This window comes from Numida meleagris, chromosome 6, assembly GCF_002078875.1.
Source record: "Numida meleagris isolate 19003 breed g44 Domestic line chromosome 6, NumMel1.0, whole genome shotgun sequence".
Lineage (NCBI taxonomy): Eukaryota > Metazoa > Chordata > Aves > Galliformes > Numididae > Numida > Numida meleagris.
In genome coordinates, this window is record NC_034414.1 from 40,214,852 (window position 1) to 40,237,075 (window position 22,224).

At 43.9% G+C, this 22,224-nt stretch overlaps 1 protein-coding gene and 1 long non-coding RNA gene across 2 annotated transcripts; one reads left to right on the top strand and one right to left on the bottom strand.

The window, feature by feature from the left end:
* Window positions 2,401-8,129, top strand: LOC110401176. Its single transcript, XR_002440299.1, has 2 exons — window positions 2,401-2,467; window positions 2,772-8,129. It is a non-coding gene; the product is annotated as an uncharacterized LOC110401176 (long non-coding RNA).
* On the bottom strand, window positions 11,069-20,448 carry ZDHHC22 (zinc finger DHHC-type containing 22). The gene is made up of 2 exons (XM_021401962.1): window positions 19,057-20,448; window positions 11,069-15,114 (listed from the first exon to the last, which is right to left on the bottom strand). The coding sequence occupies exons 1-2, from the start codon at window positions 19,616-19,618 to the stop codon at window positions 14,849-14,851; spliced, it is 828 nt and encodes a 275-aa protein (XP_021257637.1). The 5' UTR covers window positions 19,619-20,448; the 3' UTR covers window positions 11,069-14,848.

Sequence of the window (22,224 nt, forward strand, 5' to 3'; positions counted from 1 at the left end):
GTAGTTCACTGTGCCTTTCTTCTTTATCTTTCTGATAACATAAAGTCTGAAAGGAGCAGAGTCCCCAGCAGACTTGAGCTGAGGATTCTCAAAATGCAAACTTTCTGGCATGCACTGGGCTGTAGCTTGCTGTTACTGCTTTCTTTCTCTCCATTCCTGGGACAGAAATAGGGGCTCCTGCCTACACAGTTTTACACTCTTCCTGTATCTATGTGTTAATTCATTTCAGGCAGCTGTATAGAGTAGCTATACAGTTCCCAACTGTATCGTGTTCTAAGGTGTCCAAAATGCATGAGACTTCTTTTCTGTCTGTGAGACAAATTTAACTGCTAGAGTGTAAATTCCTCTAGTCTGACTCAGAAGATAGAAGGAAACAGTGTTTTGGCCTCCTCTATTGTGGAGTGCAGTTTCCAAGACTTCCTCAAAGTCTTGCTTGAACTAGTGTGTTTTTAAAAGAAGCATCCAGCCCTCATTTGAAAGTTCCTAGCAATGAAGAATCCACCCAAGTTGTTCACAAGGTAATTACTTACTGTTAAAAATGTGCCTTTTATATTGAATGTCATCTTTCAGTATCCAGCTGTCAGAACTTTTACCTTTTGTCTGCTAAACTGAAATGCATGCTGTGACATTGCTCTTTTCACTATAGGTATTTATAAACTGAACAAATCATTCCTCAGCTTGCGTTGTTAAAGTAAATGATTAAGCTCTCTTTTTTTTCCCATCCTTTGTTCATCCCTGGTGCTCTTCTTTGTATCCCTTAAAATTATTTAAATGCATTTTTAAGTGGAGCACTAAAAGCATAACAGGATTGCAAAGAAGATCACCATATCAATCAACCTTCTCTACTGCTACTCTCATTTTTGTAGCACCTATGGTGTCAGGTTGGAAGTCTAAATCTTCTTTGGTCCTGCTAAGGTTAGTGATCTCCTGTCCTTTACATATATTTCCATAGTCCTTTGAATTCAGTTTGCGTCCAGAAAGCAGATCAAACTGATTTTGACAAGTGACCAGTCTCATACGTTACTAATTCTGCTTCCCTACTTCTAAACTTTTTCATCTTTAGTTACTAATAATTTTATGTTGCATTCCAATTTAAAATAATATTAAATAATGTTATAGTCAGGAACAAATTTTAGACTGCTTTTGTTTCAATGGAAGAAGACAGTGTTTGACAGATTTCTATATAAAATTAAGAGACTGTGGTTGTAATACATTTCACACCGTCCATTAGTCCATTAACCATCAGTTAATTTCATATAATTCTGGCATCAGAGTGTGTCATATGATGCATTTTAAATACCCATCAGAAGTATAAATAGATCCTTGTTTTTGTCCTCCCGTCAATTTTCAATTCCATTTAATCAAAATAAGGTCTCAATTTTATTTGACCAGTTGTATTTCTTTTAAGCTTCATTAATTTCAGCTATTTTTGCTTTATACTTGCTTAATCAAAAATTACCGGTTATTCTATTGCTTTCTCCATGTTCTGCAGCCTATGTTCATTCAGATCCATCTTCCTACCTTCTGAAAAGCTGGAGCTGTATTAGATTTTCCCTCCCCTCAGTCCACTGAAATCTTGCCTAGCAGTCTGAAGTTCATTGAAATCACATTGATGGTTCATAGAGCTTTTTGTTTAGTTTCTGTTAATTTTTCAATCATGTCTTATTCAGACTTGCTGACTTAAAAATGTTTAACAATTGTTGTTTAAAATGTCTTAATTTACTTTTTTGAAGTGGAATTCAAGCTGTTACCGTGATACGGGAGGAATACATCTGGCCTTTTTCTAATCGCGCAACAGAAATCTTTCTGAAATGCTTTTGCCATTCTGCACTGCAGCAATATAATTTCCATCTTGAAATGGAGCAGTGCCAGCTATAGAGATTCCTTCTACATCTTGTACATTTTAAGAAAGGGAGGAAGTAGGGCTTTTCAGGGCTGAAAGGGGGGTTTCATCAGCTTCTTCACTATTTTCTTCTTATTGTGATTAAATTAATTGAGTTAGTTTAATGGAACTGGAATGCCCCTTACCATGCCCACTTAGGCAATTTCACTTTTTTCCATAACAGTAGTAGGGTTGGGTTTTTTTTAGGCCACTTAAATTTAGCAGGACAAAGAAATCCAATAACAGACAGAAAACCAATGCTTATTGTTTTTTAATAGATAGTACTGTGTGAAAAATTTATGTGCTTTGAATGGAAAACTCGTATGTTTTTATTGGAAATGAAAATGTATTTTGTCTGGAAGCTTAGTGTTTTGCAGCATTAGTCATAGCATTCATTTTTCAGTGAATCTTAAGCAGTGGGGAAATGTTCTGGACAGTGTGGGTGGGCAAACATTATTTCCCTTTATCTTCATCACCTTCTGAATTGTTTTGGACTTCCTGTACAGGAAATGGGACCCCAGCTTTGAAGAGTGGTTCCATCACCTCATGCTGAAGAAACATAATCTTCTGTAGCAGATCTCCTGGGTAAGTGAAGACAAAACTGCACCTCCTGAGGAAATTCTTAGCTCAGCAAATACAAATACCGTTTTTCCACAATGCCCCTAATATGTCTAATTTTAAGAAATGAGAATAAAATAAAGGGTTTTATTTAGTACAAAACACTGCTGTACCAGATAGACCTTGTGCTATACTTCACAGAGGCAGAGGTTAGTGCAATGAGAATTTTGTGAGTTTTGTGTTTAGTGTGTAGTGTGAAATAAGAGTAGATACTAGGAAAATTGTTTTACCCAGAATAAATGGTAATCATGCCTATTGTTTTGTGCTACAGTTGCCTCCCACCCAGAAGTTAACAGCAATGTCATGAGCAGTTTTTCAAAAAGTAAATCTTGCGTGCTACAAAATCTCAAATCAGTTTTGATGTGGTCGGAGTATTCTCAAGGCTGGTGATGTGTTGTCAGGACAGCAACATCTCAGCTGGAAGGGGTGCAGTTTTTCTCGTGGCGCACCAAACAACCCACAAAAATTATGGTATTTCTTGTCACTGAGAAGATGGTCGTGACTGTCATAAAGTTGCAGGTACCAAGGCAACAGTCTGACTGATACCGGTGGGCTATCAGCATTACCTGCTGGACAAGCATATAACAACACATGAAATACTACAAAGTTATAAAATCTCAGTTTTATCCAAGGTACCCACTAGCATCCCAGTTCTTAGAAGTATTTGATCCTTTGAAGCATGTGTTTTTGCTAAAAGTTATCTCCCATGCAAATGCTAGTGCTATGCAGCATGTCCAAATATGCTTGGAGTTCAGGAAAGGATAGCTTTCATCACACTGAGCTTGGCTTTCCCATCTCACTATTCAATATTCTACCCCTGACCATGCTTGCAACAATTGTTGTACAATAATGCTTTCTGAATTCACTCTGAGAGTGGGTGGCTGACATCAGTTGCATGAAAAGGGGCCAAGATGCATTCCCAAACATTTGTTTCCACACTGATTGCACAAGTAAGGCAAGCCTGAACTTGAAGATAATCACCTGAATACTAAAAATCCTCGAAATGGATTTTTTTCCAAACTGGAAAAAGAGCAGAGCGGTGACTGTGCTTGAGGGTCTGTTGCTGCAACATTTGTGGTCTGCAATGGCAGCGCATCAGTAGAGTTAGAGAAGTGATGGTGTTCAGCATGAGGGGCTGGTGCATGGATGCACCAATGGCCTTGACAAGCTTCTAGCCTTTCAAAATGACGCTGAACATTCAGGAGATGCTCCTTCTGGCCACAGCCATGTGGTTTACTTCTATGAAACGCTGAGATGTGAACAAAAGGCTTGCCTGCATGTGAAAAATGCTACGCTGCTCATTTTTTTCTGCTGTCAAACTTAAAGCAGTGATGTCAGGCAAAGCAGAATGATGCACTGCCTCTGCCTGATCCTGGAGCCAGCAAAGTTACAGGAAGCATCACTGCAGTTTCTAAGGCTTTCTTTCAAATTCCATTGCTTCTCCAACACAATAACACCTTCCAACCAGAGACTCTGCAGCCATCTGATGTAAAAGGGGTGAGCTTATTGGTGTGATTGGCTGGGTGAGTGGAAGCCGGTGAATACCAATAAAATAAAGTCCTTGAATGCCTGGGGATGAGGTTACTCCTCGATAGCACTTTTCCTGCTCTGTGTCATTATAACAACAGTTTGTGCATGGATGAACACCTTGGGGAGTACCTGCATGATTAGTTCATCTAGCCATAGTGGCAGTTAGTTCAAGCACTCAGCAGTCCTGCAAAGAATCACTATTACCTCTTAAAAAATAATAACAGCAATAGGCCACTGCCTGCGTCTCATAATATTATGGAGAAGGGAGGAAAACAGATTGTTGTTCCCCAAAGTCTAACTTCACTTTGGGAGCATTTCCATAATTCCATTATTGCTCCCTGTTCTGATGTGAGATCAGTTCTTAGCACATCATTTTTCGGTAAATGGGCTAAAGCATTTAAAATATAACTGTGACTCAAAAGAAGTCTCTGTTTGCCTGGAATTGTTTCTGCTTGGAATGAAACCAAATATAGCAGTTCTCAGTTCTTGAACTTTTTCATGCATTTCCATGGCGCTCAAGCTGCGGGTCAGAATTGCCTTAACCCCAGCATTCGTAGCATTCATAACAACATGAAATTGATATTGGCAATTATGAGCATACTTACTGTCCAACAGGTTGTACCGTTAGCACTGACATGTCTGACGTATACTTTTGGGCTTTTTACTTTTCTGAGATTTTGCTGGTCTCTTTCTCTCAAAGAAGATCTTGGTGTAGAGGTGATATTTATGATGTGTAATATCAGCTCTCAATCTTGGTTTTAGTGATTGGGATAACAGTGCTCTCAATGCACTGTAATTTTCCATTCCTTTTTCCATAGTCTAAAAAATCACATCAGGTAGAAGATAAAATAAGAGAAATTTAAGTGAGGAACTGGTCGCCGTATGGCTGACACCCAAAATCTCAGCAATTTGAGGGGATGGAAGTGGAAAAAGATGAAGTAAATTCCACAAAATTTATACCATAAGTAGGTGGCAGCTGCTAGTAAAGAACAAAAGCAGAAAGGAAAAGAACACTGATAAGCAATGTTATGATGATGCATGAAAACAGATCTTAAGGTAGCCATCCACACACAACGTCCTAATCTTTTTACCAGATTTCTTATAAAAAATCTATTTTTAACCATGAAGATTACCTTTACCCACTTGATCTGGATTTATAAGCTGAAATATATTTTGGTAGTGGAAATGAACTCACTTGCTGCCATCGCTGGCTGCTTGTTCTCCTCTTTTCTCTGTCGAAAGAGAATGCTGTGGGCTTAGGTTCATGGCATAATTCTGCAAATCACGCCCAGCTCAAAAGCACACAGTACTGCCATCATTAGTGCTGCATGAAATAGTTTAAACAATAACATACGATTGGAATTGAGATGGTCTGAGGCTCTGTTCCTTGTATCACCTTGGACAAGGCACTTGGATCTTCTCAAATATGACATTGAAAAAAAACAATATTTGTTGCTTATTATAAAATCTTTAAACTTGTCTTACAAGAATTGCAATATTGGCATTTTCTACAAGAAATGTCTGTGGGCTGCCATGGTTCTGGTACTGGATTTTCTAAAGGCTGAACATCTATGTAGTTGTACTAACCTACAATTTGTTTCATTTTAGTGAGTTAAACTATATGGCCTCTGGATTAATTTCCCCCTAATGCAATTCCACCAGTGAATATAGAAACTTACTCCTTATGCTTTGGAAAACTGTACTGAAGGAATATGGAGACTAAAATCTCTTCTTCTATGCCTAACGGGAAAAAAATTACATTTCTCCAGGTTGACAAGGCTAGGGGTCTGAAGAGAGTGATAGCTGGCTGTGTTGCAGACAAACCCTCCCCAGCTTTTGTGGTGTAAGCAGACAGCTATCTTGCCCACACACATAGATTAATTTATGCCTACGCATGTCTTTTTCCTCCCCAGTGTGTAAACTTGTTCAATAAACTGTAGTAATGCAACATGTGAAACAGAGGTCGAAATCCTGGAGGCTTATCAGATGTTACATTTTGTTATCTAAAAAAGTTACAGTATTTTAAATCAGAAAAACATGTTGATCTCAGTCGTGGAAGACACCGACTTCTGCAGCCTAACCAAGAGAACTTAGAAACAAATGACTGAAATGAAAGATGTGAGTAGTTCAGCTGTAGTGATGAGACTGTGACTATGTTTGAAACTAAGTGTTTGTTTAAATCTTTTTTTCCTGTACTGTGTTGCTCTGCAGCTGTTAGGACTGAGAGTATTTTCATTATTGCCTTTTCATCCGTTGACGACCTGTCCTGATCGTTTATGCCTATTGATATTGTTTGCATAGTTTTGTTGGAGAGGCACTGAGATTTGTCAAAACCCAAGGTAAAAAAAAGATCAGGGCATAGATTTATTTTTTATAAGAATTTGACTTTTGAGACAGCTTAAATATTTGTCATTCAGATTATGCTATAATATGTAGTAATGCATTAATGAAGGGAAGTTTTGTATGCCTTGAAGGAACTTTAGAGACACAGTCTTGCTATTTGTACAACTACATTGCCCAAGTTATGTAGCGTTTCTCCCCCAAATTCACATTTATTAAAAAACTTGACATTTGGTTAGTTAACCTGCAAAATAGTTGTGTTTTTTTTTTCTCTGATATAGTACTGGAGACTTCTGACTAGCAGAATAATACGTCTAGTGCCTCAGGGACTTCCTATGAGGAGGAGGGGTGAAAATCTATAGAACCTGTTAACACTTTGATTTCAGTTTTGTGTTTTTTTTTTTTTTTTTTTGGGGGGGGGGGGGATATAAGTTACATATTGGCTACATTTCCACTGAGGTTTCATTGAGTAAATTTTATCAGATGAGCATAAAAGGTCATTCTAGTGGCTTCACAAATAATAATAGCTGAGATAATGAAATGTCTACTTTTTCCTCTTTGATATTTCCCAAATACTGTGATGATCTCCCAGTTCTTCCAGACAAGTCTTTTCCAAATGACCTGCTATGTTTTATCAAAAATATTTTCCTGTATTAGAGGAGAGGTAAATTGAAGAAAGAAAAGAAAGGACATCCTAAAATGATGTCAAAATTCAACAAAGATCTTAAATCTGTTATGATGTCACGCCTTACATGTATTTATGTAGCAGCTCTATTTAAGGATTGTGATATTTCCAGAGGTTCTTAATTGGCAAAGTTTCTTATCTGAAAGTTGCATTATAGGAAATTAGCATACCTAACACTTCATTTCAAAATCTAAAAAAATGAAATAGAAATATAGGAATGTTTATTTCATTTCACACAGATAGAGTTGTTATTCTGGAGGGGCTTGAAAATATGAGAGGTTAAAAACAAGCAGTTTGGGTTTTTCTTAGTCTTGTTGAAATGCTGAGGAAGATCATTACTTGTCATTGCACAGATAACTACTATAGGGATATAAAATCGAGAAGTTCTCTGCTGTCTGTCAACACTGCAGTAACATTTACAAGCGTAAGCCCATGCTTATGAGGAGACAACGAAAACCCTGTTTTGTGCCTCTTTCAACATATACCACTTATATATAGTTATTTTATTTGCACAACTATTTGCATTTCCTGTTACTTCTACTGAATAAAAAATTATGGTAACAATATTTTTAACTCAGCTGAGATGGCAGGAAGTGCAACTCAGAGTAGAAAAGTGTCATAATAATATAAACAAGTCCGAGGTGCCTATGATCAGTATCTAATTGACTTAAACTTGAACTATAGAACTACAGTTTAGGTAAAAAGTGGAAGCTTCTCTAGTTCGCTCTTCTCCACTGTTTTCCAGCAACAAGTTGTATCCTGTTCACTATGCTTTATAAAACCCCATTCCATTTTGAAGCCCCCTAGATGTGAAGACTCCAGCTTCTCCAACATAAGTTTCTTCTAATGGTTAACAGTGGAAAAACTGTCTTTTGGAATTGCTTCCTGAAATTTTAATGTCGCTTCTTCTTATTAAGTTGAACTCTGTTTCTAGATATTGCTTGTTCATCCCACAAGAATTATTTCTTCAACACTTCAGTACATATGGATGGTTACCACATTTTCTTCACCTCCACTTTGGCCGTAGTTGCCCAAAGCAACTTGCCCAAGGCAAATACAACCATTTTTTCCTCATGCAAATCCATTTCTCAGTTTCTTAATCATTTATGGCTTTCTGTGAATTCCATATGGTTTGAATAATGAGAGCAGAGCTGAATACAATATTCCATGTTTTTATTGCATCAGAGCACGATGGAAAAGGTTTATTGTATTTTTTGTTTATTTCAAGTTCATTTGCATTCTGAAATGCTATCTCCTTATTCTGCAGGCTCATACTGAGTTTGTCCATCATACTATAATTTGTAGTCTGGGTTGGCATACTCCTTCGTGTATTTCACACTTTCCTACTCTTTCTGTCAACATAATACATACCCTAATGAGCACCCTCCCCTCCCCTAAATTTATCCTTTCCCAGAGGATGACTGGATGACGCTGAACCAGTGTTCACCAAATTAGCTCAACAGGAGCAGTCGGTACGCAGAGCCAAAGACAGATTGTCAAGGGGAGAGATGCGTTTGCCTCCAGCCTGATGACAGAAGTTCTTGTACCACAAACCCACATGTGGCAGAAAGCTTCTGTGATACATAAAAGATTTTTATCTGAGCTAAGGGGCTTTTGGTATGCAGCCCAGGCAGTAGAATTTTTGAGCTGATGGTATCTCCTGCTGCAGGAGGCCATCAGCTCTGCCCAGGCTGACGGTGTCTGCCAGCTGCAATGATTGTATGGGCAAATTTCTGAAACCCCTACAGACTGCATGACTTCCCTGAAGCAATGGGATGATATGAGGTGGTGTTTGGCTGAATTCACACACTCAGAATATGCTCCAATTCTGGGAACCAGAAACTGAATCTTATTATTTGATTTGAAATTTCACCTCTCCTCCTGGTATTAGAAACATACAAGCTTTTTTGTTTGTTTTTACTCAGAAGTTAACGGAGCTCTGTGTCCAGCAGCTCTAAAAGAGGTTTTAGATCTCCTTAAACAATATGTCTGATAGCTTAGTAGAGCTTCATTGCCACCTTTTCTTCCTGCCGTCAGTCACTTTATTTCCATATCCACAGAGGACATCAAACAGAAGTCTTGAATATCAAATTCTACATGAAAAGTAATAAGAAGCTGGCACTAGGAAGTTGTTAATAGGAGGGACAGCTTTTCCAAGATTTGAAGGAACTTCCATTGCTCAAATCACTGATCATAGCATCAAGTGCTTGGTAGCCTTTGTCTACAGAAACACTTTCTCCTTTAGGTAGTGCTATTATGAGTTTTCTCCCATTGTGTTTTTCTTAGCATCTGGACTCAGGACCTGCTTGATTTTGGCAGGTCATGTTTAGACCTACAAGAATTGATTATGTTGTACTCTTCAACAGTTTTATCCCAGCAATCATAAGCCGTTAAGAGTCCTGGCTGATGATGCTGGACCTGTCCCTTGTTTTTCTGTCAGTGATCCTAAGGCTCACCTGTGGTGTCCAGCAGTCATGGAGGATAACATCCTTCCCTTCCCTGATAACAGCCTCTGTGACAAGGCTGCATGCAACAGTTGCTTGTTAACTCTGAGGACTTCCTCATTTGGGTCCACTGTATTAACTCCTTCGCTATTGCAGGTTTAAGATTTTTAAGGGTACAGTGTTGGAAAAACCAATTTATTGCATTTTCAGCAGTGTTATGACACATTAGTACAAGTCTTCACTTCTTCTTATCTAATATAAGCAACTGAGAGACTGACCTGACATCTAATGGGAATCTTCCAGTCAGGCATGATGAAAACCTGAATCTGGGAATGATTGGTGGCAAAAATAGATGGAGAAAAACAACTGAATAACATACCAGAGGCTCGACATACCCCTAAGCCTGTGGATATACAGCAATCATAGGAAATTCAAGTTGCTAACTATTCAAGATCAAGATAGATTAACAGCAGTGCTGAGAAAATCAGTAGCAGACAAATGAAACTTTCCCATCCCCACTGATCACAAGGTGAGCATTCTCTTGTACGTGCGGAGCTGGCTACTGCCATTCACTCCTTTCCACTTTCAAAGTAAATTGTTGCAATGTGCTCCATGTATTTTCAGTTGACATCAGTTCTGGAACTACTATTAAGCTGTCTGCCAGCATGTTAAATGAGGCACTGTGCAAGATACTTGACACTAGCACTTGAGAACTTGTGTTTTTTCTTTGTAAACACATGCAGAGACTGGAAAATGCTGACTCCAAATCCTTAAGGGTCATGGGACTGGCCTGCTTGAGCACCATCATCTCTCGCCAGTTAGATCCTGAGGGATGCCCGATACTAAGACCTCTTTGGTGTGGTGAAGATGAGGATGCTGGCAGGATGTTTCCACAGGAGATCAGAAACACTAACTAGTCCATATTTGCTGACATTTGGTGTAAGCTCCAAGAGCTCTTTATTCCCCTGGTTTTCTGGAAAATAACTGAAAAAGCAGAGAATCCATGTTTGGACACACTGTTACTAGAGAACGTATTACTGTTTATTAATGAATGTTGCTTGACATTATGTTTCTATCAATGTAAACAGCTAGAAGGGTACAGAGTCTCCTTAGATCCTTTAAATTTTCTTCTCCATTTATTTATTCATTTTGGACAAGAAGGTCATTTCTTTACTCCAACCATGATAGCTCTGGCTAGTCTCTAAGTAACTTGAAGAGAACTGTTATTGTTCAGATTCTACTCTTACAACTTACGACTTCTAGTCATTGAGCACCTGCTTGTAGCATCATTTGTTGTTCAGCTGAAAAAAGCCCTTTCAGTTCTGCTGAAGGGTTTTGAGGGGTTTTGTGCAGAAAATTATTAAAAATGAATTTTCTCAGACTGGGCTTTCTCCATGTCTTTTCAGTCAACAATCAATAAAGATAACTTGAATTGTGCTGTCATACCTGCTACCGCCTGCTGGATGTTGGTACATCATCCCTACCAACATAAAACCACTTCTGCTCTTACTGGGGACACTTTCTCTGATTGCTCTCCACTGACTGTTATAAAGATAGCTGCCCTCATCCCTGACCTTGGCTTTTCTTTTCCTCACTACAGGACTGCCTGTCCTCCTCCAGCTATCTTCTTACAGCTAATGAGTCCACTCATTCATTTATTCTGTCTCCTTGCAAGTATTTTTAGACTGTGATCATCCCCCTTGAGTTGGCTATTTCTTAAAGAAGATAAATGCTATTTCACATAATCTTTTCTCATATCTTTCCTGTGCCTTATTACTTCAGACTCTTCAAGTTTCAACTCTGTATCCTTTGAATTTATCCAGTGAAGACCTTTTGCATGCGGACCTGAATGACTGCCCAATAGTGTAGTACTAAACAAACACTGCCTACTTCTTATTTATATGAGAATTTTACTATATATAAGAACAGACTTCTCCTGGTTTATTTTGCATTTACATTCCTCAATTTGTTTTCCATTGTCATTGCAAAGGCTTCTGAGGCCTTAGAGATGGCACTATTTCTTTTCAGGAAGACACGCTGAAAATAGACAAGCCACTCAGCAAAATCCTGTGGTTTCTGTGGCAAGGAGTTGGGCAACAGGGAGCTTTTCCCTCAGCCTTTGTCATTACCAGAGAAGAAATTATGAACATCTGATTTTCCAAAGCCCAGAGAAGCCCTAAATGTTTATTTTTTTAAATTGTTAGAAATACTTAGACATTGTCACGAGAAATCATGTTCTGAAATGTTTTTGCTATGGCAGCTGCTACTTAATAAAATGCAAATGGTAAGCAATAGCTCTCTAAGCACAGAAAATGGGAAGCGTTTATTATTTACCCTTATAAAACTGTAGAGCCAATCAAACAGATTTAGCTGAGAATTTGTGACATTGCTGTTGAGCTAAGCCTTCATTTACTAATTCATAGCTAAGAGCAAAGGCTCTATTCAGAGCTGTTGAGGCCTGTTATATTTTCTGCCCGAGGATTTCTAAAAGTGAATGCACAGGTATGACCGGGAAGGGATGTCAGGACAGCGGGATAATTAAAGAGACGCTTTCAGCTGTTCCTGCAGAACTACTGCTCTGCCCCAAATAGGGCAGTCCATGCAACTGGGAATGAAGAGAGAAATCAGCCAATACATGGGGTCACTGTAATGTCACATTTTTATAGCTCTTTTCATCCCAGTGGATCATAACTGTAAAGACTGCATACATCTGAGAGTCCCACCACTTCTGCTGACATCCAGCTGTTTTCTGCAGAGGAAGTGTTTAACTGCACAAAATGACGATGTGATGATTTACAGTCAGAACGCAGGTGTCTGAATAGTCACGGGGAAGAATAACTGGGTGAAGGATAATTGTGGGGAGCCATGCTGTGGTTGCTCATATTGAGATTCCCCTGGGCTGAAACAAGGAGTGAGGCTTTGCAGCAAGGGCAGACAGCTCTGACTCTGGCACAGGGCTGTCATGGCCCAGCACTGGTGCACAGAGACAGCAGGCTCTGGGGGCAGTTAACACCACTGCCTGCACAGGACTGTCCTCACAGGCAGGCCACCCAAGCTGTGAGCAGGCTGTGCCCTTCCCACCATGTCACACCCAAGAAGCTCATGGCTTGGCAGCAGGCCCTGAGTGCCACAAGCTGCCCGAACTGCAGCATCCAAGTGCCAGCAGCAGAGGGCAAGAACATAATTTCTGCTGATGTGAAACCTCAGGAGCCCTTTGCCTGTAGAAATATCTGAAAGTTGTTGCATCAACTAATCGGTGGAACAAGAATAATTTTGGAGCCCGTCCAAGACGAGGTGTGTGGCTCCAAGTGCTGGCTCAGCTGCCAGTGACAAGGTGACTGTCTGCTCACCTTGCTGCCACCTCACCAGCAGGGAATAATTTACTTGGAGATGCTGTTCATGGGCAATGACAATACTTAATTTTCCTGTAGCTTTCCATTGAGGTTTGTAGTGTAATTTTTAAATAGCGATTAGAACATGTCTCCAAGTTGCCTGTTAGATGCATTTTTAGATTGGTCATTACATTAAAGTAGAAACGGTGAAAGGACTTGTCCAAAATCTTACAATGAATTACTGACAAACCAACAAACACATCCTGACTTTTTCCTTCAGAGTGCCTGTATGCATGAGGTAACAAACGTAGCTTCTGCCATATACAAAGACAGCTAGTGAACTGTTAAGATGCACAATACAGCCATCATAATAAGTCAAAACACTTTTTATTGTTTACTGTTAGTGAAAATACAGATTATTACACATAGCAACAGTGGTGCATTCATGCGAACACACGCAGTGTGGAAGGGTTTGTATACTACAAGTTTTAATTATCCAGTTAGGGTTTTTTCAGTATATTTTCAGGGTTGCTCTGCTCATCACAACGGACATTATTATTGATCCAAACATGTATACAAGTGTGAAGCGGTGGAGGATGGTTACCTATAGGACTGCGTGCCTCTGCTGTGGCTCATGAGGAATGCAAGGATACGAGCACATGTGCTCCTCTACCTGGGATGCATAGGGAGCATTTTTGAGGAAGGAAAACACATTTTTCACGGCTTGTCAGCATACTCCCCAGCTTATTAAAGAGAAGCAATGGATTTCTACCCAGCCTGCATAAGCTGATGCAGTTTGCCAAAACAACGGCTTCTTGTTTCAGGTGCTGGCGATCCCAGCACTACAATCCTGGTCAATGTCACACGTTCTTTCTTAAGGCACCTATTAGCATAGGATCTCAGCACTGATCTCAAGGGCTGTTGCTGCAGCTGGAAAACAACTGACACATTAGGCTGATTAATCCCTGTAGTAATTCCATTAACCTCCTTAATGGAGTTATAACATGGATGAATTTACCCCTCTGCGGCAATGCAAGAGAGAATTGCCCTGGAGAGACTATAAACACTGTGTGGCAGGGATGTCTGAGGTAAACATTATTTTGGTTTTAGTGCAAAGAGAAGTGTCCTGATCCACTGGAACTGCTCTTGTTCCTGGGATTCAGATCCCCTCGCAGCACCAACAGTACCGGTGCCCTCTGCAGAGTGTGGTGCAAAGGACGTGGACACGTCCTTGGACGTGCTCTTTCCTCTCCTTCTCACCCAGCCTGACGGTACAGTTCCTCAGACACAGCTTTCCCCTCACCTCTGCATTGCCTCTCCCTGTGCTCTGCCTGATACTGATTTATCTGCTTGCTGCAGCTTTGCCTGTGCTGCATTCCTGGGCAAAGGGCTGCTGAAAGCAAGTGGCAAAGATGCAGTGTTGGCATGTCATCACACAGGGAGTGGGTTGAGACAGAAATGGAGAAATACTAGATTTCTCTTTGTTTCTTTCCTGGCTTTTCTAGCCTTTTGAGAGCAGATTCATCTGCTACCACAGCCATGTTCACAGCCTGCTCCTATGGAGGCTTGATTGCATTGCAGGTCTGCCAGGGGGGGCTTCTCAGTGCTGTGAAGTTGCCTCCAGCACAAAAGGGCCAAAGGCACCTTGCAGGCCCCCAGTGAGCAGGTGTCGGTTTTGCAGCCTACCACAACAACCCAGGATCTCAAAGGGAGCTCCTGCTGTAGCTTGTTTGGGGACATACAGGTGGCCAAGGGCAGGGAGCTGAGATCTGACTAATCCTGCTGCTAGTTCAAAGCCTGTTGCCATGTATGCAGGTGCAGTGATGTGACTACTAAGCTGCAGTATCTCTTCCTCTACATGGTGTGTGATCTCTGCATTAATAGGCTAAGTTGATTCTCTTGGATAACCGGTCCCATCCTCCTGCAGAGAGTGCAGTCTCAAGGGATGGAGTGGCCCAGCTCCTCACGGTCTGGGAGCTGGGGAGTGCTGCCTGCAAGGGATGCACACGCAGGGGTTTTACTTCACTTTCTGCCTGCGGCAGTCATTTCCCACATTCAGCATGGGGATGAGAAGCCCCAGCAGCCATCTCTTGCCGAAGACCTCCCGAAGATTCTCCCGCCAGGGCCGAGCTCTCACCACCATCCCCTTCCGCACTTGGTACCGTGTCTGCCCACGCAGGATCAGCAGCAGTTGGTGGCAGCAGAACCCCGCACAGGCCAGCCCAATCCCAAGCCAGAGGTAGAGCATGAGGATGACAAACATCTCAGAGCTGAGCAGAGCCCCTGCACAATGACAGTCAGGGGAGGGGAACAGCAAAAGAAAGAGTTTAGGCACCTCTCATGTGTCAGCATCACACGCGGCCCCGAGAGCCTGGCTGGCCATATTGAGCAGCCATACAAGAGGTGAATGAGGAAAAAGGCAGGGTGGTGACTAATGACATAAAATTGCTTTCTGTGTAGTGCCCCAGGCAGTGCACCCCGCTGGGGAGGTGCTAAAATGGTGTCAGTCTCTGCAGAGTTCTCCCTTTGCAGTTAATGTGAGGATCTGGATTTCAGGGGCAGTCTCAGCCAGAAGTAAAAGGCATTTGTAAGACTTTAGCTCTATTTTGAAGAAATGATTTCAGCGCCTGCCTGCTAAGCACAGGAACTCAGGGATTCCCAGGCTCCTTTTGGAAGGAGACACAGTTCTACACCATTTAGATGCTTCCAGAAGCCTTACTATGTGCATTAACACCAGGCAGATTTGGGGCTCATTATTATACATAATGCTCAGAGAAGCCATAGATGCCCCATCCCTGGAGGTGCTCAAGGGCAAGGTGGATGGGGCCCTGGGCAGTCTGATCTGGTGGGGGGCAGCCCTGCCCACAGCACAAGTTGGAGCTGGGTGGGCTTTAAGGACCCCTCCAACCTAAGCCATTCTATGATATGTGTAATCACTGTACGTGTATATATATACAATATGTTTTTTAAAAAAGAAAAATCAGTAGTGACTTTCCTACCACTGGACAAATACAGATTTCACATGAATGCAAGGAACTGAAACAGAAAACTTTCCAAAACACAGTCCAAATTCCCTTTTTTAAAGCTGCCACCAGAATACTCCAAACATTTTGTGCATCTGAAGCTCCAAGTTCAACAAATCCTTATAGTATATATTTATGCTGAATGTGTTTAAATACAGATGTTCTGTGAGCTCTTTCCTCTACAACTGTTTTATAGAGCTCCTTCCAGAAAATATTACTGTGATAACAGTTCTCAGGGAGTGACCTTTCAGTGCACAGGGAGAGCTAACGTGTGCAGATGAATGTATACATAATTTACTTTGTGTGTATCAATACATTATGAAACACCCCTGATTCACTGACACAGAAGGCTGTGTGCCACTCAGCCCGTGGTCCCTGAGCCCAGCCTGCCCAGTGTGCAGTGTATGAGCAGGAGCTTGGCACAGGCCCACACCCTGCACTCAGGCCTGGGCTCTGCCTGCAGGCCACTGAGGGCTATTGGTGAGGGCGCTGCTTGCCGCCCCAAACTGTTGGATCATCCTGCTTGGAAAAGGCACCAGAGTTGTTCATCTTTCTCTTTAAATGCAGCATCATCGTTCCCTTCTCATTAGATCCCAGTGGGCTTCATATGCCAGGCAGCAAGGGGAGAACAGCGCCGAGAATGGTGACAAAACCTCAGACCAATTCTATCAGAATAATGTAACCAAACGGGAAGTGCAGAGCCAAATACAGGTTTCTCTGCCCTTCTTCTGCTGGACCTGTGTGACAGGCATGTGTTCCCTTCTACAGCTGATATTTAGATGGGATGGAGTGGGGGAAAGTGACTTTCTTCCTAGTCTTGGGAAGACAGCTGTAAGCTTTAGTTCTATGAGCTGCTGAAATTCAGCATCAAATAAGTAATTATACTTGTTTCCCTTTGCATTTATTCAGCATCTCTCAGTCATATTTTCCGGATGTGTGCATTTTTTTAACCTTATTTTCAGGCTGCTCACAAAAATGCACTTTCTATCCTTCCTTTCTTGGATTCAGCCTGACCCGTATTTGCAGAAGCGCTCTTCATTTGTCCCTCATCACCACAGTCCACTTCAGTCTCGGATTCGCTTTTGCTCTGACTGACCTGACGTGGTCTCAAGCTTATTACCATACATTATCTATGCCAGAAAAACTGAATCACAGCCTGAAATTATAGACTCTGGGTCAGACTCCAAAACACATGCCTGAGCACAGTCTGGGAGAAACGAGCCAACCAAAAATTTTCCCAGCATGGAAGCAGGAAACTCCAAATTGACCTGAGATCAGCAGATTCAGCTTCAGTCCTCTGCCTCCTCCCCAGTGCCAAGGACACGTTGGAGAAAAAGGGTAAAGTTTTTTCCCTGTTATAGCAATGATCTGTTCAGATCCCACCAAAGTAATAGCTGCATTAGAACATTGGGCGGGCAGTTCTTCTAGTAGCTATTCCAGGTTGTGTTTCTCTTTCCTGCACTGGGGGTAAATGCACTGATGAAAGCCCAAAAGGCCCTTCCTCCTAAGTCATTGTGGCATCTGTATGTTACTGTGCGCTGTCATCCCAGCTGAGGCAGTAATTCCATGGGATCATGTTTCTATGATTCTGTTGGCTGCTGAGGGTGCCCAAGCCCTCAGCCCTGCTCCCAGCCCCATCACATCCCACTCACACGCTGCTGTGCCTGCTTTGGCACTGTGGGTGCTGACACCAGAGCTGGGGCACTCCAGTGGCTCTTCAAACATGTGCCAGGTCGCAGCTCAGTGCAGATGAGCCCACAGAATCAGGGAGAGAACTAATTCCTGGATAATCTTCTCCCACATCCCTGCTTCCCCTTCCAGGCTGATGTGCTGAGCAGAGCTTAGGCATCAGGCAAAATCATGCCAAGTGTTTTTAATGCTAGTGAAGCTCATGCAACACTATTTACAAAAATTCTTCTACATGGAAAAATGACTCAATAAAAATGTCATGGCAGGATTTCATGTTTATAGTCTTGCAGTGATTACCATGACAAATCTGCTCATTTGCCAAGTAGAGATATTTGTTTGTTTTCAGATGGCAACCCTGCAAACCTGCAAAAGCCTGGAATCCAAAAGCAATCTGGGGCCTTTCTGGCTCTTGTATCACCAGCAATGGAGATCCTCCGGTCAGATAATGATCAACAATTCTTGTGGCAGTGCACAAGCCAAAACAGACTCCAGGCCCTTCTTACTGAGCTCATCTTAAGCTGCAAAGCTAAAATATGTGGAATACCTATTTTAGTCTGATGAAAACTGATTTAATGTGCTCGGCATGAGATGGGGAAAATGGCCTTTTTCTGCTGTTACTTTCAGAGCAGACTCTGTTGTCTGCGGAGTAAATTGTCACAGATCAGGTTTTATCTAGATCTTAGGTTTGGACAGAGAAAGGGAGGAGGCTGGAGAGTCTGAGAGCTGGTGAAAGGTGAAGAGACAGGGCTGGCAGAGCAGAGGAAAAGGCACGGGAACAGAATGAATGGGAGGAAGGGGGAAATCTTGGGGACATTTACAGGAGGATGGGAAGAGAAGGGAAATCGGGGAAAGCAGTGGAACAAATAAGGGATGATGAAAGGAAGAAAGAGATGTTTGCTTTGGATGCAGAGCTCTTCCAGAGAGCAGGTATGGATAATTTGTCCTGGCTCTGGACAAATCTGGGAGCTGCATCCCAGACTAAAGTGAAGACAGAGGTGTTTGGTCACATTACATTAACAAACTCCCTGCTTGATTTCCGATGCCTGAACCCAAATTCTCCTGTTAGAATCAGTAAGTTTGCTCTGCCAGGAGGCAGGAGGTAGAGTAGGTGCATGACTTGGATGAAGAGAATGATCATATCTCCTCTGGGAGACTCCCCACATCTGCATGTAAGACTACTATCACCTGTAGTACAATGAACAAAATCCCCCTCCTCTGTCTAAATGCCTCACTCACGACTGCAGCCCTAGTCCATCTCTGGAAACTGGTTACAGGGTGTTTTCCAGAATATACATGAATAAGGCTGTTGCTGTAACCTGGAGTGGGTCCCAGCCTCTACTTCAGATGAAGCTTTTGCCTTTAAAGAGATCTTTACCAAACACAGACAATTCTCTCCATGCCCTTGCCCCCCGTCCACCCACCCTCACACAAAGCCAAACAGCAAAGAGCATGGCCACCATCCTGGAGCCCTGGGGCAGGAACAGGCTCCTCATGGCCAAGGAAGGATCCTTACCTGAGAAGAACTGGCTGATAGAGTGAGGCAGAAGGGTGAGGAAGGCCAGCGGGTTTGCAAAGGACATGGAGAGTGAAGCAGAAATGTAAGCCATGCCTGCCACCAGGGAGTCAAGGCAAGCCAGGGAGGTGTAGAGGCAGAACATGATGAAGTTCCGCATGTTCCTGCTCCCGATGCAGTTCCCTGTGAAGAAACAGTGGTGGTCATGCCTCTGGGTGACTCTGGCACACAGTCTACAGTAGTGAGTGCTGGGCAAGGCTGAGCCAGGGGACCTGCTTCCATCCAGCCAGTCCGCCACCATTTCAGCTCCTTCGCCCAAGTTAAAGCCCTTGCCCAGTTCCTCAGGGGAGCTCTGGATCACGAGGATGTAGTTGCCCAGGGCATTAGCTGAGAGGAAGAGGAAGAGGGCCCCATGCAGCAGAGCAGGAGAGAAAAGTGGGGTGGTGGAGGGGTCTCTGAACATGCTGGGGATGAAGAGAAAGATCTGGAGGACGAAGGTCACTAGGGAGATGCACAAGAAGTAGGCTGGAGCAACAACATTGAGCAACCTGAGAACTAGCATTGCGGATTACGTTCCTGCAGGGGAGAGCAAGGAGAGGACGAACATCACCGCTCCGGCTGCACACTTCATCCTTCCATTTCCTGCCGGGTCCCCGGCCCCGCTCTGCTCCGGGAGTGCCCCGAGGGGGGGGGTAGCTCTCTTTCGCCGCCGCCTCACGGCCCCGGCGGGGCTGAGCAAAGGGGAGCCCCCGGGCAGCGTCCGCTCCCCGGCGCGCGGCGGAGGCAGCCCGGCCCCGGCGTCTGCCTCCGGGGAATTCGCAGCGGCGGTGCCCCGGAGGGGCTGCGGAGACTGAAGGGGAAGAGCTGGCTCCCGCGGTGCGCCGGCGGTGTGGGCACCGCTCCGCTCGCCTAACAGAGTCCCTCTGCCAGGCAGGGTCAGTTTTGGAATTGCATGAGAGGAAAAAAGGTGGTGCTGGAGGAGGGGGGAGTGAATTGGAAGGGAAGGGGGGAGGAGAAGGGGAGGGGGGAGAGGTTGCTCTAATCCACTGCAATACGGATCAAATCCAATGCTATAATTTATCCTTTAAAGCCACGAATCTACAGATTACCTCTCTGACCGCTGCCCTGCTCTGCACGAAATTAGAAAATGCACAAAACAGCTGGTCAAGTGCTGTCCGGATGCAACCTGCGGCGCTGGGCTACCAAGCCGGGCGGCCTCGCAGACGCAGTCGCGGCTCTGGCCGGCCACAGTGCATCGCCACCGGCCGGGCGGGCTTCTCCGGCTCTCTTTGTGCTTCCCTCGGCCCCGGGGCTCAGCTCGTACCGCGGGGACGCGGAGAGCCCGGGGGACCGAAGGCGGCTCGGAGCCAGCCCGATCGCGGCGTGGCTGCCCCGGCACCCCGAGCACACCTCGCCGGCAGCCCCAGAGAGCTCCCCGGAGCCGCGGTGACTGCAGAGCCCAGGCGGCTGTTGGGGGTCAGCCCCGCTGCACGCCGCCGCCCTGCAGCTCTCTTGTCCCTGCTGCCCCGGTACCGGCTGCCTGGCACCTCGGGGTCGCCGTTGCCGCCCTCAGTCAAGCCGAGATTCCGGGGCTGCCGCGTCGTAGAGCAGCCCGACCCCGCTCTCCTTCTCCTTCTCCCTTTGTCTCCTTTTCCTTCTCTCCCTCCCATTCTGCTCTTTTGTTGTCCCACACTGTTCGGCCTTGTCCCTGTCCCCTGCCTCTGTCGCTGACCCTGCCATGTCTCTGCCCTTGTCCTGCCTTGTTGCGCTTTCTACTTCTCTCCCCGTCCTGTCCCTGTTTCAGTTTTTGTCCTCTTTTTCTTCTCCCTCTCCCCCTCCCCAGTACGGTCCTCTCTATCCCCCGTCCCCGTCCCTTTCCTATCCCCCGGTCCCCCCGCCTGCTGAGCTGTCCGTTCAGCACCACCGCATTTCCGCCGCCTCTCTCCCTGGAGCTCTGAGAAGGGCCTAGCGTGTGCTCGGGGCCTTGATGTGTCGCCGTCCTACGGGCCACGTCCTGCTTGAAACAGCATCTGAGGAAAGGGGAAACCGGGGGTCAGTCTCTGCCTGGGTTTTTAGTATCGCCCTGCACAACACCAGGTGTATAGGAGAGGGTTTGTTATGAGCAATGGTGCTTGGGCAGCATGGTGTGCTGGTAGAAGCTGTGCTGACGTATTCCCCTCTGACAGCTGCATGACCTCAACCCCCTCTGCCCATGCACACAGCCCTCTCACTGTCTACACAGGCACTGTGCACAGACTCTCACTCTCCCACACACCTACGTGCTGCACCCACTCAGCTCCGATGAGAAGCATCCCTTCTCTTTCCACAGACAAACCACCCATGGCAGAGGAAGGGGAAAGAAGAGGACTGCTGGGCTGGAGGTAACATTCCTGGAAACTCACTGCTGATCATAATTCAAAGAAAGATGGCTTTAGTTTAATCATATGTCCAAGGCTTACTAGCTCACCTCAGCACACCCAGTAACAGACTACTTCTCCCTTTGTCTGAATACACAGAGCAAAATTAAAATTGTGACTCTTTTACTAGGGAAAGAGATCTGGAGGGGAGGGTGACTGTGCTTGTCTCTTGCACATGCACCAGCGTGGAGGTTGGTGACAGCAACAATGTTCAAGGGTTCTTTATCAGAAATGTTTTTTTGTACCAGATAACTTTCATGATTCAACATTTCTGAGAAAAATGGAGGCAGTAATACTCGTAAAAGCAAGTGCAAACTAAGCCTGTAGGCACTGGGTCTGCTGTGATGAACAACTAAGAGACATCTTCAGCAGAACTGGAGGGAGAGCTGCTCAGAACCAATCTAGCTTTCACTCCCACCTCCCTCATTCTCCTGTCATGACTGCTGAGAATAAAAATCCTCCAGTATTCCCTCAACTCATCAATTTAAAGTAGACTGAGTCTTGCAATAAAGATACATGACCCACGGTGAATTTTATCTTTAAATAATCAGACATTGTTTTCTCCGTATTTTAACAGCCAACATAATAATAATAATAATAAAAAAACACCACAGAATTATTTTCATGTAATAAGAGACTCTTAGATTGAAAAACCCATATCTCATGAAAGCTATTAATTCTGCCTGTATAGGGAACATAATAAGCTGCAGCCAAAGTGGAGGAGAGGAGAGGAGAGGAGAGGAGAGGAGAG

Bases quoted from the DNA above. Each gene is read 5' to 3' on its own strand.
- ZDHHC22 (XM_021401962.1), bottom strand. From the start codon at position 19,618: ATGCTAGTTCTCAGGTTGCTCAATGTTGTTGCTCCAGCCTACTTCTTG. The intron at 15,115-19,056 runs GTAAGGATCCTT...GTCATTGTGCAG, and splicing joins TATCAGCCAGTTCTTCTCAG to GGGCTCTGCTCAGCTCTGAG.